Here is an 18,235-nt window from a genome sequence, read left to right on the forward strand (position 1 = left end):
GCCGTATAAATTATTTGCGTCTAGGTACATGATCTGTGACTCTGGCTTATTGGGGTCGTAATCAGGTAGTTCTGGATTATTGGCCTTTGCATATCGCTTTGCACCCACACTCGAGATACCACCTCTTTTTGCCCTTTCAAAGAACAAGTGCTTGTCGATGTCTGTCAGTAGTTCCAGTTGGATACCCAAATGCTTTAAGAGGGCGTCCCACGACAGGCCTGGCGCCGTATAATAGTTGGCCGGGTCAAGGCCGTAGTTCTTCTTGCATACCTTCCGGAAGTTTTCAAATACACCCGCTAGCAATAGTGCGTCCGTTTCCACGTATAGGTCGTGGTAGTCGCCTAGGTTTTGGCAATTAAATTTTTCCCATACTGTCTCCGCGCGAGCATATTCTTGCTCGGTTATCCCTCCCTGCTTCAGAGAGCTATAGAAAGCGTCTACTGGTGGGAGTTGTCTCTCTTGGAACCGATCAAAGGAGTCTATATATTCATAGGGGTAAATTCCCTTTTCCAAGAGTAAATGACTATTATTTGTAAACCTTTCGCAAAGTAAGTTAAAATCATCGGTTAAACAATTTTTAACCAACCGATCTAGCGAAGCCGCCATGAAATGAAAGGAGTCTAAAAATCTGAGTTGGCCAAAAGAAAACGAAATGTAGTTCTCGGTATTTTTAGCAATCAACTTAATTGATTTCCCATAAAATTCGTGAGCGCCTTGCATAATCAAGTGTGCGTCGTATTTCTCCAAGTTGTGTAAGATCACCGGAATAGGTGTTTGATCGACCACTATTCTTAACTTGAGATTACAACTAGCGTGCGCTGGGCCTCGGTACTTCCCCGTCACGTGACAATGATCCCTAACCTTTCTAAAATTGTTAATGGGCTTTTCGCAATCTAAGCATTTCCATTCTTTGAACTCTTTGCATTCTTTGCCTTCAACTTTAACTATACGGCAAAACTTGATTTTTTTCTTCTTTTGTCTCTGGTGTTTTTGGAATATCACATTGACAGTGAGATTCATCCGCTTTTGCTCGATCTATCAACTTTTCACAGATCCAACATCTAGTACATTGTTCGTAAATTTTTTGTAATTGATCGTTCCAAATCAACGGCTCTTTGTTTTTAAACGTTTCGTTTATATTCTCTGTTTCCTGAGAAAGTGACCCTACAAAATCAACAGCCGCGTCTTGACCTCTATAAGTCTTTTGGCTAGTGCAAACTCCATCGCATCTGACGACCGCGTATGAGTATCCGCAAGGCTTGTGAATCTGTGTTTTAACCGTGTTTGTGTCTGCAGGCGGTAATTTTTCTAAAACAGACTCAAAATCGGCGTAAATGACAAAAGGCGCGTCTTGTTTATTTTTGTAATTTTTGAACTTGAGTATATTCTCACCTTTGACCGGCAACTCGACCGTACATGTGGGAACGTTTAAGCCTTGACAATCTTCTTTGTGTCTTATTAACTTTTCTTCCGTTTGGAAATGCGACATGCAATTGAAACACCAGTGTTTTTGGCCGTCGTGTTTATTGATGTCACCCGTCAACCTAGAAAAATTTTCAATCCAACAATAATGGTTCTTCTCGCCCTTGTTAAATAAAAGTAAATTGATCGATTCTCTCTGCGCTCGTAGTCCGCTCGCTCCGCTCGCTCCTTCCTCCATGCGGTTGCTTTTGTGGAGAACGTAACGACCGTCTTTTTTGGTGTAACCAAACACATTGATCGCCAAGTTATTTTGCGATTCGATACGTGGAATTTGTGAAATCGGTGTTGGAAAGCTTATGTTTGTAAAATTTAAACCATCTGATTCTGACCGGTAAGTCGAAGGTCGCTCCTTATTAATTTTATATTTTGGAATTGTTTCTAGCTGGCTTTTGACGTCGTCTGAATATAATTTTAAAGCTGCTCTCAACGCCCATCGGATACATTCTTGATCTTTATTTTGGACGTTTATGATTGCTTTTTTGTCTAACAGTTCCTTAGGCAACGGAATGTAAGAAGAACCCACTGGATTATATTTAACCACGTTGATGTAAAAAGCGACGACTTTGTCAAAGATCCAACCCGAGCCTTTTTGTGTATGAGCCTCCACCTGTTCGATTTGTTCTTCGCGTTGCTTAGCAAGTGCATTTTTAACACCAGGTTTATTTGTTACTACGTCTTGATCACTCTGAAAGGAAAGGTGCCGTAGTCAATCGTTTCGTCAAGTTTTTCCAATCTAAACTGCACTTTAAGATGTGTTTGTAATTTGTAACTCCCGATTTCTTTGAGTTCGGCCAACGCTGTTTTCTCTATCAACTGCTTGTAAAAATCAAAAAAATGTATTAAATCGTCTTCATAGAAGCGAGGAATCAACTCTCAATTACGAAAATTATCTTTAAAACGCCTTATACGTTTAATGTCTACTTCCTCGAGTTCTTTAGGTTGTGTATAAGCTTTAATCGCATTGATAAAGTCCTGTTTGACGTATCTGTCTTTGTTTGCATAAGGAATATTATATTTTTGTACCGTTTTCAACAGCTGCCGATATGACTGACTCGGGAGGTACCTAAATTGTTTTTGATCCGCTCGTATAGCGTTTATTAGTTCAAATCGCGTATGATGTTTACGTTTTGGTGCCAATAACGGAACATTATACCGTTTGACAAAATCTTCTAAAAACGCCTTCTTAAATCGATTGAAATTCGTTAGTAGAGGTCGGTATTGCTGGTTGCTCATATCTCTATTTTTATATAGGTTTCTAAATTTTTTTCCATTTTTATTCAACATGTTTTTTAATACTACTATTTTTTATATAAAGAGCATTTATTTAAGGTGGTTTGTTTTGATTTGAACAGAGCCAAGGTCAGTGAAGGGAAATCCCTTTTTTGTTTGTGCAAGTCGGTGCCAGTCACGAGTTCAGATCGGGCAAGTCGAGACTTGTTTGCGAGTGATTGCCAGGTCACGAGTTGTTTACAGCCGGGGTCAAAAGTTGAGTGGGAATCCCCGGCGCTAGTCACGGGTTGTTTAGCCAGCGAGCGAGCGAGCGGCGCCGGGGTCAAAAGGTGAGTGGAAATCCCCGAGATTTTTGGGTCGATGTACTACCCAAGGGTTTTGAGCAAAAACCGGGCAAAAAGGGGCGTGTGCTCCAGAACTGTCCCTCTCCTACTACTCCCGGCACCACTGAATGTTGCTTTTAGCACCTGTGGGTGCGGGGAACGTCGCCAGCGGTGTTCGGGCGACACATTTTGGGTGTGGTTTTCTGATGCACCGGGAAGTGTTGTTTTTTGCACCACAGTTTTGCATGTATTTTTGTATTTTTTAAATGTATATTTTAACTATTTGTATTCTTAACATATTAATATAGGTGTTATTTTCATTGTTTTATATTGCAAAGCGCCTTGGAGCCTTTTTGGATAAGGGCGCTATATAAGTGTGTAATAATAATAATAGTAATACGAATATTAATAATAAAAAATGTGGTATTTTCCTTTTTGTCGTTTTTTAAAGAACTTTTCAACCGGACACTTTTTCAGATAATGCTAAATAAACACTGAAAAGGTAATCACAGGATGAGAAATGTACTGCTCGTGACAAGCAAAAATAGAATTTAGAATTATGGATTTATTAACAGTCTCTCTACAATCTGTGGCTAGATTCAATAACTAATGATGACCACTTACATGTCATACTAGAGCAAATGAAACAAAACAATGTATTTGTATTAATATAAAAAACGAATAACCCTGAAAGTAACATGATAAACAATATGTACATTAACACATTAAAAATGATTCACTGTGGCAGTCTCTCATGATTAGTAATATTACGATTAGCCACAAAAAGTAAAACTCCTAATTCATGGTACAATGATATTTACAATGAGCAACTTTACATGTACAAAACTGGTACAATCTGATATGCATAATAACAGAATCTAAGCTCTGCCTCCAAAATTGTGATAATGGGCTCTCGTTATTACGAAATCAGCCATAATAAAATTCCGGTTATAACAAACACAAAACTGTGGTCCCGGTGAAAACGTGCACATTTCTATGGGGAGACAATCTGTTACAGCGAAATCGCATTTTACAAAGGTTTTCTTGACTCCGTTGCCAGAACCACTGTTGACGGCCCATTTATAACGAGCGTTAATGAATCGTAGTGGTGAAAACACGTGCGCAGTGCACCACAGTGGTTTCCCGCCGGGCCGAACCGTTGCCAACGAAGGCATGGTGGAAATGCTGCAACCAGTCAATGTACAGTTCCTGCCAAAACAGGTCGTATGTTCCACTGCATCGGATACTAATGCTGCTGTACAGCTGTAAGTCGAAGAAACAATGCCGTCACGATTTGTTATTATTTTTTTTAATTTTGTTTGCACGTTCATTCACAACAATTGATCTCATGTCCATTTTTGTGTTTTCCGTGTTCGTGAATTTAATTGGAGATTGTACTGCTCGTACTCAAAGCGAGCGTGCTTCCATAAAATTTGCAGCCGCTGTACGAGGCTTATCGCCCGCCCCGGCCAGATGCGTCACGCACGCTTACAACGCGATATGCATACATCGTTTGCCAGTTTCCTGTTCTCATGACAAGCATAGTGCACGATAACAAAAATCAAAGATTTTTTTTTACATTGATTACACGAATGCCAAAACAAAAAATCCCTTCCAAATTCCGATAAAAATACCCCAAATAAGTGCGCTTAACTATTCTCGCATCTCAAGAGCCCAATAATCGCCCACACTGATTATTCATATTGCTGCGAAAAAAATCTAGCGTACCTGCCAATGAGACTGTGTGTTTTCATGACGTGCTTTTGCAAGACACAGCTATCCATCGCAACATCATGCTTCTTCAGCGACCATCTCGCCCGCGGGTGGCCGCGCCGCAGTGGGCGTGTAAACTCAGACTATCGATCAATCGTGTCATGCAACTGGTGTCGAAAATAATCAGGACAAGCGGAAAATTAAATAAAAATGTCTCTCCATGACACAATTCGTGTTGGAAAGGCTACTTAGTACAGGGATCAGGGCTCCAGTTGATGAGTCTTCACATTCTTCCGGGTACACACAGGCCTACATGTGCATGCCGTTTAGTTACTGTTAGCTTCGTCGTAATCCATGGCGATCGAAAATCTTTTAAAAATCCCTGGATCGATGTTTCCACATGTATTTTTATTTATTTTTCTTAAATCTTACATGCACATTAAACATGTTGTCAGTATATGACAGTGAAGTTTATTATTCTAAACACATCACAATATATTTGATTAATCATAACCGAGAGATTAACATCAACCGCGTTCACGTGTATGCATGTACACTACATAGCATTGTAGATGATTATTGAACCTATATTAATAAGCACTGTATGCTAAGTGCTTGTCCGAGAGCTTGCGAAAAAAAACGCAAAAATACATCTTGAAAATTATTGAACCTGTTCATTCAATGCACCGTAGCCATTGCATTGCGTTCCGACTACAATGAATTTCGGATACACCGAACGATTTTACTTGGTCCCGCGGACTTCGTAATAACGAGAGTCGACTCAGTGCAATATGCTGACTAATTTCTGGGAGTTCCTTAGAAAAATAAACTGAACGGGATTCATTCTGATAAAAGTAACTTGTGTGCGATCAGGTGTCATTATTGTATAGGAGGACTGTTGGGCTCCGGAGACTTGAAATGCGAGCATCCACTGAGAGGCTGGTAGAAAGGGGGCAGATCACACTGTACCTTACACTAAATATTGTCGCAAAGGATTTTGCAAACCAATGTATCAATTTGGACAAGCAGTTGTTTTCTGTTGGCTTAACATTTGTACTTTATCACAGTTAAAGTGAAGCAAAGCCCATGTCCAAATAAACTGGATGGGCTAAGAGTTCTAAGCACGTCTACACAAAGTGGCTGCTTTCGAGTTTTATTTTTTTTCCTACAAGCAAAACAACATTTAACAAGCTTCAGCAACTACCAACTCATTACAGCTTGCATTCGGACTTTGTAGTCATCGCTTGATGTATTCATAACCCCTATATTGCCAAAGGGAGGGGATACAGGGAGTAACAGCCAAAGTTTGTTGGGTGTACATGGAATGATCCACCCAGTATGAGCACATCCCAAAAGTGAACTACAGAAATAAACCAATCTAGCAGTCAAATAGAGGAAAGAACATGACAGAATAATTTACGATTTACATGTACGGATATGGCATTACTGTAGTGCTCACTCTACGTGTATTCCATGGTCAACAATGGGCTCACACTGTAGACAACATAAACCGGTGCAGTTGGGACTTTTCTGTGACATTTGTACAACACTTGTTTTGATCTGTAATAGTTAATAGACTATAGTATGTAACTATGAAATATGGTGAAATATGACTTTCACTGGTGAAACTCTCAACAAAATCAAGACAATTTTCAGATAAGTTACCCATTTCAAATATCAAGTCTTAAATCCTCAACATTAAAATATGAAAATGTTTAGGTGCTCAACGTCCAATTACAGTCTTTCCTCATGCATGCTGAACTTGACTTAATTGTTTGTGTTCCATTTACGTAAGCATTTGTGTCCCAACTATTATACAACATCGACATAAACCATCATGAAAACAATGGCACTGCTTCAAAAGCCAAATGCTATTTCAAAGAAAAATGTTCTTCCTAAAGACGGTGACTCTATACCCAGTCATTCTCATCACTGACTTTGCATTAGTTAGGTAATGATCTCAGAGAAGCTCAAGCTTTGACCTGCCCAAAATACTGTACAGACAAGTCTTCCCACGGCATACTAAAACATACCAACACAAAAAAAAAAAACCCACAAAAAACAAACAAAAAACCCCCAATACTCCATGCCATACAAATGACACATACACACAAAAAATGCTGTCTGAGATGAAGGGTAAGTCACAGTTAACTTATCAACTACACGTACATCATGCAAGCCTCTCTTGATTCTCCACAAGCATCAACAATCAGAGCGCCATATTTTGATAGTTTTATCGTTTTCAAGAGCAGCAGAAGCTATCAGATTCTCCGTGGGATGACATGCTGTGCATAGCACCACATCTGCATGAAAAAATAAGTTAAGAAGTTAATAATTATTGTTTTTGTCTTTTCGAAGCTTTATAAAGTGATTGTTCATACATTTATGAATATGATACATCCTCTTTGTTGTATTCTTTTTTATAAAAGCATCATTTGACAAAAAATCTAAAGAATATATTATGGGAGAAAGTGCATTCCTGGTCTCATTTTTTTTTATTATCAAGCCAAACCATGCTGTGCACACATATCCATCAAATATGAGACATTTACACTTTTAAATGTTAAAACAAAGTTCAAGGTCCATTTACAAGTTTAAAATTTTAAAGTTTGATACTTTATTGACATGTTCTGGTATTCATATTTAGTTTCGACAATGGCTGTAAAGTGTAAATTTGCTTATATTTTGAGCATCAGGAGAAATCCAGTGTCTGGTCACTAAGGATATCTTCTTTTAATAATTTAATGTCAGTTTCCCATTATTAGAAAGTATAATCCACTCCCTGCCCGGGATTCCAGATCCGGACACGTATGCTATGTATGCGTGGCCGGGGTCTCTGAACTCGGACAAAGGGAACAGGGCCTTGAAACAAAAGACCGTACTTGGAACAAAAGACCCGGCTGCTGGGAACTACTGACATTTTTTCACTCTCAAAAGTGGAGATAATCCAGCCTTGTTTTGAAACAGTATACCACGGTTTGGGGCCCATTTGAGTGGGCGCATTCACACGTTAGCGGCCCATACAATCCACACAACCCTAGCTGTATGAGAGGGGGGATTGTAAATTTTAGCATTTTTCCCTTTTAACCGCTCGAACAGGTGTTCCCATTGAGGATTAAGGCCTAACCGCTTGAGTGGGTGATTCTCGATAAAGTGGTAGGATGGGGACAAGGCAAAAGTGATTCACTCGAATATGTGGCTCTGACGAGGATACAGGCCTTAACCGCGAGTGGAAGTTCCCTAACGGGATGTGCCTCCTGCTCAACAGTCGTGCATGAAGCCGACTGATGCGGCTAGATCAAGCCAGCGTTGTTCGCATGATCTCTTATGAAACGAGGGCAAGGCCAAGCCACATTAGTGGGTGCTCTGTATCCTAAGTGGCTCAGATGAGGACTCCGGCCTTAACCGCGATGCTGGATTCCACGGTAGTCAGAAATCCCCCGGGACATCCTTTACTTATGACCATTCTATCTCTCTGCCCTCCAACAGACAACCTAGTCAACTAAGCTAGTGCCTCCACTGACCGCCTAAGACGCAACGAGTCAGCTGAATGACCACCCAGCAAGTTTTTGGTGATTGCGAGCCAGTGGGAAATCAAGGGGTGGGGTATACTGTATTTGTTGTCTGGATTTTTTTTTTAATTTTCAGTACAGAAAATATAAAAAAAAATTGGAAACATTGCAGAGTATTTCCAAACAGTATTATTGTTATTTATGTATCTTTTGTTTCTTTTTTTGGGGGGGGGGAAATAATTTCCATACATAGTTTACAACTTGCTCTCCTATTTCATGTTTAGGAAGGAATGAAATGGAATTTGAATTTCTGAAGTGGAATTTGGGATTTGGCGAAACGGAAAATTTCCATTTTTGAAATGGAAAATCATTGGTTCTACCCATTTAGGTTTGGCTTAGCTGTACTTAAGCTAAGACAAAGCAATGATATTTTCAGCTTCATAATTGTCTCCAAATACATAACAAGTTGTTCCTGGATGGCATCGGCTTAGGTAGAGAAGGTTGAGTTTCATCTGCCAGAGCTTTGGAAAGAGAACATTTAGAATATTTGTTCCATACACCTCACTCACTCACTCACTCATTCTGTGGTACTGATGTACCAGAATTGGAGGTCTGTATCTATTACTGCCATCAGCACAATGGAGTGGATACCATTGTAACAGTAGAATGAACTGGAGCTTGCAGGGGGTTGGATAACAATGTGCTTGCCATCAATTGCTCCAAGGTGCATGGGAAAATTCCACACTTTGTCAAACTGTTTAGAAATGATTTCCACCCAGCCTTGGAACTAGACACAATGATTTATCCGTGAAAAATACCAACTAATAGCTTGTTGAGTCCTTCTTAGAAGGTTCCTTTAATGTACTGCAGTAATAAGCCTGCTCTTTCCAACACCAGAGCCAATCCCTTGCCTAGACTCATTTCTCAGTTCCCTTCAAGATGGGAATTGATGTTGCTGCAGTCTTTTGTTCCCTTGAGGTCATTTTCAAAATTCTCAGCCAAAAGCAAGATACTTCGTAATGTTGTCAAGCACTACTTGGAAATGTTAGCTACTGCAGTTTTAAACATTGCCCTATTGCGAATTACTTGTGTCACATTCACTTTGCATTTGAATTAGTTGATGTGACATTGAAGTTGCCTTGACTGAATATAAAGTGAAACAGACTGCTTGTAACTCAATTGCCTCATGTGAAAATACTTCAATTTACATGTTTTTTACCTGTGTGGCCTTGTAATTTCTGTACAATCTCTTTGGTTTGTAGGTTCCAAATGTAGACCATGTTGTCCTCTGAACCAGACACTATCCACTGTATCATATCAAAATCGAGAGAAATAAGGAGAAATTCAGCAAGATTTCTCCTAATAATGTAAAAAATTGTGATTTCATTATGTGGTTCCACATTACGTATTACAGGTGAAACACACGATACCCACTAAGTTTGCACACAATCTGTCATTACCTTTTATTAATCTATAAGTCCCATACCTTCCCATTTCAATATGTGTTTTTACCTATGCAAATGAGTGGCAGCCTGGACGACAAAATGTTTCAGTTTGAGGATATTGGGCCAACAAACACACCTACAAAAAGTTACAAATAAAACCATGGACATTCCTGCATTTTTGTTAAATGCATGTTCATCTCCATGCATGTTTCACCTTTCAGCTCGTCCTCACTGCAAGGGAAATGCAGTACAGTTACGTTGGTTCCTGTTAGTAAAATGCCATTTTTGTAAATGGACCACCCCAGGAACCAATTTAATACAACAGCACCACTTATACTTGTCCGAAGTTTGCAAAAAAGTCAGGCAAGCAAAATCATCAAAACCAGCAAGATATTTTGAAACTTTCTGCAAATTAATAACAAAATGTTACATGTAGGGTCTATCCACATATACATTTGTTTCTTTTTGTGAGTTTTAAGGTCAAACCTCCCAACTTATGGCAAATATCATGGAAAATTTTCTGCAATGGAGTCATTAGTGTTGCATACACGTATTCCACAGCTGCCTGTAGACATGCGCACATTACATACAATTGTGGATTGAAAGTTATGACCCAAATGGTTGAGAATGCTTAATTAGAATTTATAATTTTGTGCAGATTCATAGGTGCATGTGTGCACAAGCACACGTAAATGAATATGTGAAAGTACTTGAGGACTACACAAGCAAGGTGTCTCCTTCTTTGGGCACATGCAGCTAAGCTGCAACTATGTGCATTAACCACTTCCTGCCGAGGACTCCGAGATCGGAGACGTATGGTTTATATGGGTGGCCGGGGTCTACGAACTCGGACAAAGAAAACAGGGCCCTGTAACAAAAGACCGTACTCCGAACAAAAGACCAGGCTGCTGGGAATTACCGACATTTTTCCTCTCAAAAGTGGTGATAATCCAGCCTTGTTTTGAAACCCGTATACCAGGGTTTGGGGCATTGACAGCGAGCGGATTACCACTGGGGACAAAAGCGCTCCACCACTGCAGCGATGAGCCACAAAGCACCATTGCACGCTAATCTGACCCCTATTGAAAAGAGGTCAGCAGTGCACTAAGCCAGGTTCGTGAACAAAAGACAGTTATACAACACCGCACAATCTGGGCTCTGTTTACAAGGCTTCTAGCCTGGCTGAAATACTCGGGCGTCAATGAAGGTCACCTGTCAACTTAGAGTAGTGCCTAAAGATTACTTGGTGCGGCTATAAACGACTGTTAAATGAAAGGATGAATTTTTGAAGGATTATGAAAACGGAAAAAAAGTTTATACTGTTGCATTCAAACTAAGTTCAAAATTGGCTTGGGACAACTTCCTTTATTTTATTTTTTTGTCTTATTTCTGTTGCTGGGCCATTGGGTCTGCTATTGTATCCAATATGTGCTTCCAATATGTGGATTCCCAAGGAATGCACATGCCAAATTTGAAGTTCTCAAGTCATTGCACTGACAAGATTTCTATCGTTTTAGCAGTTGTGACCTTGACCTTTATTTTTCAGACCCAAATTCATAGGCCACTGAGGATCACCAATAGTAATTCACAACCAATTTTGAAGTTCATACGCAAAGACTTTCTCAAGTTATTGCGCTGACAATAATATTGGGGACATACACACCCATAATTACTTGTTGCATAGTGGTGGGGACAAACACGCGATATTTCACCTATTTTGTGGTGAACAGACATGTTACGGGGACAGAGAAATGTCCCCAAGACCCAGTTGTTATTTGCCTTATAAAAAAATGTCCCCTTAACCTGGTGAATGCCTACCCACACACACAAGGACAGGTGGAAACAGTATGCCCCTTCGACTTCGCTGGTGGTGCATAAAAACCAGCACAAGTCTTTCTACCGTCAAGCCTCAAATACATAACTGATAACACATGGGCTAACATGCTATACATTTCATGAGCGTGTTATGAACGACGTCACAGACAAGAAAAAAAACAAACAAATAAAACTAAATGGAGTATGATTTGTAATAACAAACTTACCTTGCCTCCTGTCACAGAGAAATTTGCAAAAATGCAATACTTTTCATTTTTGTGTCCAGTGTAAGTCTTCAAACATTTGCCTTTGCTGTAGTCCCACAACTTTAACGTGCTAGTGATAAAACAAATTGAAACAAAATGAATCAACCAAAGTGAGTCACTCAAGCATAAAGACTCCAGTGCCACTGTATATTAAACATTGCACTATTGCTACCTTGCAACCTGATCCAGACTGCGGCTTTGAATCTAACACTTGGCCAACCTGTGGATCAAACAAGACACTTTGGTCCTCATATTCCTATATTCCCAGCGACAATAGAGATGGTTACTGTCCTTGAACTAGCTGTGTTGACATCAAGCCAAAATGTTTTATGGGCCATACGAATGACAGTAAATGAGCGATAAGGAATGTTGAAAACTATGTTAGAGCAGTCAATGTCTGTTCTGTGTGCTTGAATAGCAGCTGACATTATCCTGGGTTTTAAGTGTTTTGATGAAGTTCATATACCAACTATTGAAGGTCTGAGATATTATTCTCTGTTTGCCTTTGCAGTTTTCCGTCAACAGTACATTACATGAACTTAAATACTTACTTCATACATTAAACTTCCGCCCCCCAACACTAGTTGGGGTACGAGTCTATTAGAGAATACTCACCTGAATCACCTACAAATGCATTACTTCCCTAGCACCAGCTAGCCATTCGCTGAAACTTCATAAATTGCTATGTGCCCTCCTCTGCCACACTACAACGTATTATTGCCGCCATAATTGTCCCCTTTCAAAAATGTTCCAGTGTCATAGCCAGAGTGGAGAGGACGGGAGGGAATCTGTGATTCGGGTAGGTATTCCCTAGTAAACTAATACCATACTACTGTGGGGGGGAGTCTACTGTGTTCAGTACCTGAATCACCTGCTAATGCAGAATAGCACTGTTTATCGAAGGAGGGTTGGCAAGGACACACCAATCTCAGGATTGTATGATAAATTCTGCTAATGTGATAGCAGATCCAGGTTCATACAATTAATAATATAAATTGCACCTGATCAAAGGGTACATGGAATCACACATAATATAAATTGTGAGATCTAAATGACACTCAGCCACAAAGGATGCTAGATAGATGGACTTCTACAAAGTGGGGGTTGGGGGACTTTGGTATTGCTGATGTAAGAACTGCCCTGCTGTGGGTAGACTCTGTAAAATACCTGCCACTGGACAGAGAGTATACGTAGAAGGGAATTTCCAACATGCCACTTTGCAGATGTCAGCAGTAGGCACACCCTTGAAATATGCCCAAATGAGGCTAATTTGTATTTAGAAATTTGATAGTGGCTATTGCAGTGGGCAGTGGTGTTACGTGTCACTGGAAAAGGGGCTGAGTTGAAGTAATAAATAATTTTCAAGTTCCGCGATGGACATACAGTAGGTGGCGATAAACATTCCCCCAGGCCCAGAGCTTCAATGGTTGTGATTTAAACTAATGGGAACTGCTGCAATAGCTATTGCTACTTGAAGGCCCAAATTATAAAGATGGAAGAAAATCTGTAACGGTACTTATAGATGTATCAGTTTGTGATAAAGATTGGTCTGTGCACCAATAATGAAACCCTGTGTCGATTGTTGTAAATCTCACCATTGACAACCGCTGTTCTTGTGCAGCGGTGGCTGCTGCGTCGCTATAAAGGCCTGTCAACTTGAAGGATCATTGCACAAGGGCCAGCAAGCCAGGTGGAAAATCTCTGACTGTAAGTGTAGAATCTTGGACTTTGGTTGGAAGAGGATATCAGCTTGTTTTGTAAGAATAAGTGGTGGATGGACGAGGGGTCTAGTAAGCTGAGGGTACTACAGTTGGCGTGGCCAAAACTGAGCAATGAGATTGATGTAAGACAGCTCTTGCAATATCTTTGCCAGTACTTCTCAGGAGTTTTATTTGTGGGAAGGCGAATGGGGAATGTAAACATGTCATTTCAACTGATTGCCTACGCCTGTGGATGGGGCAACCAGGAGCTGAATACCGGACAGCCGATATTTCCTGTTGATACGAACAGGTCATTGCCAAGTCTGGCAAGTGTGGAAAATACTGACTGGGTTACTTCTTGGTGAAGTGTCCACTCTGTGGGAATAATAATAACAACAGCAAGACTAATATAGCACCATTCCATCTAGATCATGGCGCTACGCAACACATGATAATGAGACTATACTGGAAAAACATGCCTTTTTAAGTGTTTCCTGAATTATAATATTGTGTCCTGCGACCTAATGTTTGATGGTATTATGTTCCAAAGCTTTGGGCCAGCAATTATGAAGGCTTTATCTATGGAGGTGTTTCTAGATCTTGGGATTGAGAGGAGTGTGGCATCACAATTGGATTGAAGACCAGGTTGGGACACGCTGAGGTGTATGAGGTCTTGACAGTATCGAGGAGCTGTGCGATGAAGACATTTGAAGATGAGAAGAGCCATCTTGAAATAAGATTCTGTTATGGACAGGAAGCCAATGAAGTTCAGTAAGTAATGCAGAAACTGATGTACGCCAATCCGTGTTGAATATAATGCGTGCAGCCTGGTTTTGTAGCCATTGAAGCCTATCAAGCTCCGACTTTGTGATGCCATATAGTAAAGAGTTACCATAGTCCAAATGGGACAGAATCCATGTCACATGGTGACAAGTTTCAAAATGCAGAAACCAGCGAATCCGTGAAATGTTACGAAGTTGGAAATGGATGCTGTGGTTGAGGTTTAGAACGTGATTTGACATTGACATGGATGAATCAAAATAGACACCAAGATTGCGAACTGATTGATTGTTTACATTTAGATTCTGTTTATAGTTTTATTCATAGAGTAATCTCGCGATCCCTCCCTGAAAGATTTCAGTTAGTTTTGTTCTTTGTTTCCGTAAAGCGAGTTCCCCACATGTTTACATTTTGTTCTTTTAGTTTTTTTCCTTTATGGCTCTTGAGCTATTTTTCCGGGTTACATTATCTTGATTGAGAAAAGACTGTTTATGCATCCCCCCAGGCCCCTAATTCTAGTCTTGAATTAAAAAATAGCAGCAGCAATTTGGTTAATGAAAAGAATACAAAGTGGCCAAAATATGCCCAAAATGGCTAGTTGTAGTACTAGGCCTAAGAAATCTAAGAAGCACTAATTGGTCCTTTCAGGAGGTTCACATTCTCAGTGTCTTTTTTTCAGGAGAATACAAACAAGCTATTTGGAACATCCCACAAAGGCAGAGAGTGTGGAGAGGGACAAACGGAAGTATTGGAAGATGGCAGCTGACACCCTTAGGGCCAGTGGTGGAGAACCAAAGGACTTGCAGAAGATTAGGAAAAAGTGGCAAGATATTGCATGTGATGACTGGAAGTACTACAGGGAAAGACAAACAATGGTATTTGGATATGAGACAGTTTCATTGATTCTGATGGATCAAGGGTCTGTGTGCAAGTGGCTCACCAAGTCCATACAAGGAGATTCTTTTGGACAACTTGCGTCAGGAATACACCATAAAATGGACAGAGGTGCTCAGGAAAATGAATGTAAATTCTAGAACAAAATTGTCAGAAATCCATCATAAATGGACTTCTCTTCACTCTCTGACTAAAAAGGTATTTTAAAGGTAAGAAGGGGAATAGATATGTGCTTGGCCGGTCTTAATCTAAGGTTTAAGACTGGCTCAGAAGACTGAACACTAATTAACCCTATTATATGTTGCTGTTTCAGGAAGAGGACAAATGCCAGTTTCAGCCAGCCTACAACATGACACTGGCATTGTGGATAGAGAAGGAAACCTGCCCTGAGGCCACCGAAATTCTGAACCAAGTGGCAGAAGGTAAAAGTGTGATAAATTACTTCTATGAACTCACAAGCAACTGTACCTTATTAACTATGATGTCTGAGAAAGCATATCCCAACTTTACAAACGTACAACTTGAATAGTTAAAAAGTTTTTGAATTCATTTGAAAATTCCATGGAAAGGTACAATTACATTAATCTTTAATTTTATGCAGCCGTCAGTCATACTGAGGACCATGTGGATGTTGGGGAAGTAGTGGTTATGATGCAACAAGGTTGTGACCCTGAGTCACCAAAAGTGAAGAGGAGAAACTCCTCCACTGCAAGAGACAGCGACGTCAACTATGACAAGTTTGGAGACAGAAAGAGAGAAGCTTGCTTTGGAGAGGAAAAGACTGTAAATTCAGAAAGAGCAGCTGCAAGTCTTAAAGGAACTCAACACAAACCATAAGTAGTTCTTCAAATAGAAACCTGAAATAAATCACAGAACTGTAGGGCCAACTTATAGCTACAACCTTCACATACATTCCATATATAATTAAAATTTTTTGTTTGCTCAGCTTGTTTGCACAACTTAATTTGAAATAAACTGGAGTAAAACAGTGCATACTCCCTTGGTTGACACTCACTTTCAATACAACTTGTTCAAATTTGGTTTCATCAGCTGCCTATGAGAACCCTTTCTTTTTGAGACTTTTGACAAATTCACGTTATTGAGGAAAGCTTCCCAATTTTGTGTTACTCTCAATTAAACTGGAAAATAAACATTCACTAAAACAAAAAGTTGGTTACCTTGTGTTTCATTCTAGTTGTTTGAATTTTAGTCTTTTGTAGTACTACGTGTACTATTAGTATGCAACAGTGTTGTATTTGAGTCGATTACAAGTCTTGTCACAAGTCTGTTCACAAGGCTAGTCATAAGTAACAGGGTGAACTATGACAAAGAATGCTTTTCTCACAGCTCATTTGAATGGCTTGTGAATTGCTTCAAACTGAATGACTTGTGATGGACTTACAGGGACTTGTGACAGACGCGAATACAACACTAGTATGCGACAAACACAACATTATTCTGTGTTCCATGAATGCAAGTGCAATAGTGAATTTGTCTTAAAGCAAACTTGACATGCATTACAGATGGAATATGTCTACTGTATATAAAAAACAAGTGAACTCAATATGCAAATGTGCACACATTTTATAACAATTTAGATTTATTATTTTCCTTACATCAATAACAAGAAAGCAGTGTCTTCACAAAGGATGGGAATTGTATATAAACTCATGGAATTCCAGGATGTTGATGTGACTCCCGAGAAGGGGCAGACACCAAGTCCCTGATATTTGTAGGGGAGGCAGGGAGGTGCCCCATCCCCACTGGGAAGTGTCGGTCGTGATGGCAAGCTGCGGAGCAGGTCTTGGGGAAGGAGAGGCCTTTAGTGAGGTTGGAGCTTGATAACCACCAGCTAAGATGCGGGATGATGAACTTCATCGCCAGCATGGGTAAGTCTATTGGGTCCCGGCTGGGGTGGAAGAATGCCAGCAGATGCAGTTGAATTGGACGCATGTAGGGACGGCAGAATGGAACCAGGTCCATGAGACTCGCCATGAGGCCAAGGAGGTGAAGCCAAACCTGGGGCTGAGTGGCGAGGAGGAAGAAGTTGACGCAGGTGACCATGTTGGTGACGTGATTTAGGGTATTGAGTCACGCTGCCCCACTGGAGGTCGCGAGTTGCCCCAAGGTAGGTTCGACGTTGAGTGGGAGTGGGTCTTGACTTCTGGTGGTTTATGAGGATCCCCAGGCTCGTGGAGTGGTTGTAGACGAGGCAGATGGAAGCCTTAACCTCGATTGCGGACTCGCTGACAATGAGCCAGTTGTCCCGGTATTGAAAGATTAGGACGTCTCGGCAATGGAGGTAAGCCATGATAGACCTGACGACATGTGTGAAAACCATGGGGGACGTCGAAAGGCTGAAGGGAAGCACCACAAATTCAAAGGTTTGGACGTCATAGATGAATCGCAGGAACTTTTGGTCCTTGGAGTGGATCAGAATGTGCAGGTACACGTCCTTCAGACGCACTGTAGAGGCCCAGGTTGGGATGGGAAGAGACTGGGTGACTGTATGCAAGGTCTCCATGCGCAAGCGCCAAGGGCAACTTAATCTGTTCAGCAGTTTGAGGTTGAGGATTGAGTGCAATGCTCCTTCTTTGGGGTGAGGAAGAATGTTGAAATGAACTCGTTGCAGGATGGGTGAGAGACTGGGGCAATAGGTCGTTTCTGAAGAAGGGAGCTGGTTTCCGACTCCAGAGTCCGGCATTGGGTGGAGTGGGGATCATAGTCAGACAGAGATGATGCCAAGGAGGCCCAAAACTTGGATCATGTGATGCTTGAGTATGCAGAAATGGGACTCGGGAGGGGTGACGCTAGCCACGGAGTCGATATCGTCTTCCCTGGAAGAGAATTAACCACTTCCTGCCGGGGCAGTTGTCAATGTTGATGATGCTGAGCTGGGATATTTATCCTTTGTTTGTTTTCAAAATTCTTTAAAAATAACTATCTTCATTTACTGGACATTTACAAACACGTGAAGAACTGTCTGGTGACCACTCCAGCGGACAGACAAAATGTATTGATGCTTGAGTATTTCAGCCAGGCCTGCAGCCTTGTAAAAAGAGCCCAGATTGTGCT

General features: G+C 40.7%; 2 protein-coding genes across 6 annotated transcripts in view; one reads left to right on the forward strand and one right to left on the reverse strand.

Moving 5' to 3' along the window:
- The first annotated feature begins 2,910 nt into the window (after positions 1-2,910).
- On the forward strand, positions 2,911-15,997 carry LOC110988618 (uncharacterized). Of its 2 annotated transcripts, XM_087143638.1 has the most exons (3): positions 2,911-3,041; positions 15,474-15,582; positions 15,762-15,997. In XM_087143638.1, the coding sequence occupies exons 2-3, from the start codon at positions 15,510-15,512 to the stop codon at positions 15,995-15,997; spliced, it is 309 nt and encodes a 102-aa protein (XP_086999764.1). In that variant the 5' UTR covers positions 2,911-3,041; positions 15,474-15,509. The 2 variants fall into 2 exon arrangements, with proteins under 2 accessions (XP_086999764.1, XP_022108012.2); XM_022252320.2 differs by lacking the exon at positions 2,911-3,041 and having other exon boundaries at positions 15,459-15,582.
- The window catches only part of wdr5 (WD repeat domain 5), a 220,288-nt gene continuing 205,633 nt past the window's right edge, over positions 3,581-18,235 (reverse strand). For all 4 annotated transcript variants that reach the window (XM_087143635.1, XM_022252318.2, XM_087143636.1 and 1 more), the window contains 3 exons: positions 11,748-11,856; positions 9,480-9,567; positions 3,581-7,051 (listed from right to left, as the gene is read on the reverse strand). In XM_087143635.1, coding sequence (XP_086999761.1) covers positions 6,951-7,051; positions 9,480-9,567; positions 11,748-11,856 — 298 coding nt within the window. In that variant the 3' untranslated portion in view covers positions 3,581-6,950. The remainder of the gene's footprint in view (positions 7,052-9,479; positions 9,568-11,747; positions 11,857-18,235) is intronic.

This window comes from Acanthaster planci, linkage group LG11 (genome assembly GCF_054643075.1).
Source record: "Acanthaster planci isolate LZ-2023a linkage group LG11, COTS_SCS, whole genome shotgun sequence".
NCBI lineage: Eukaryota > Metazoa > Echinodermata > Asteroidea > Valvatida > Acanthasteridae > Acanthaster > Acanthaster planci.

What these genes read in the sequence shown, in the direction of transcription:
- LOC110988618 (XM_022252320.2), top strand. Translation starts at nt 15,459, where the DNA reads ATGTTGCTGTTTCAGGAAGAGGACAAATGCCAGTTTCAGCCAGCCTAC. An exon ending in TCTGAACCAAGTGGCAGAAG is followed by an intron (nt 15,583 to 15,761) that starts GTAAAAGTGTGA and finishes AATTTTATGCAG; the next exon opens with CCGTCAGTCATACTGAGGAC.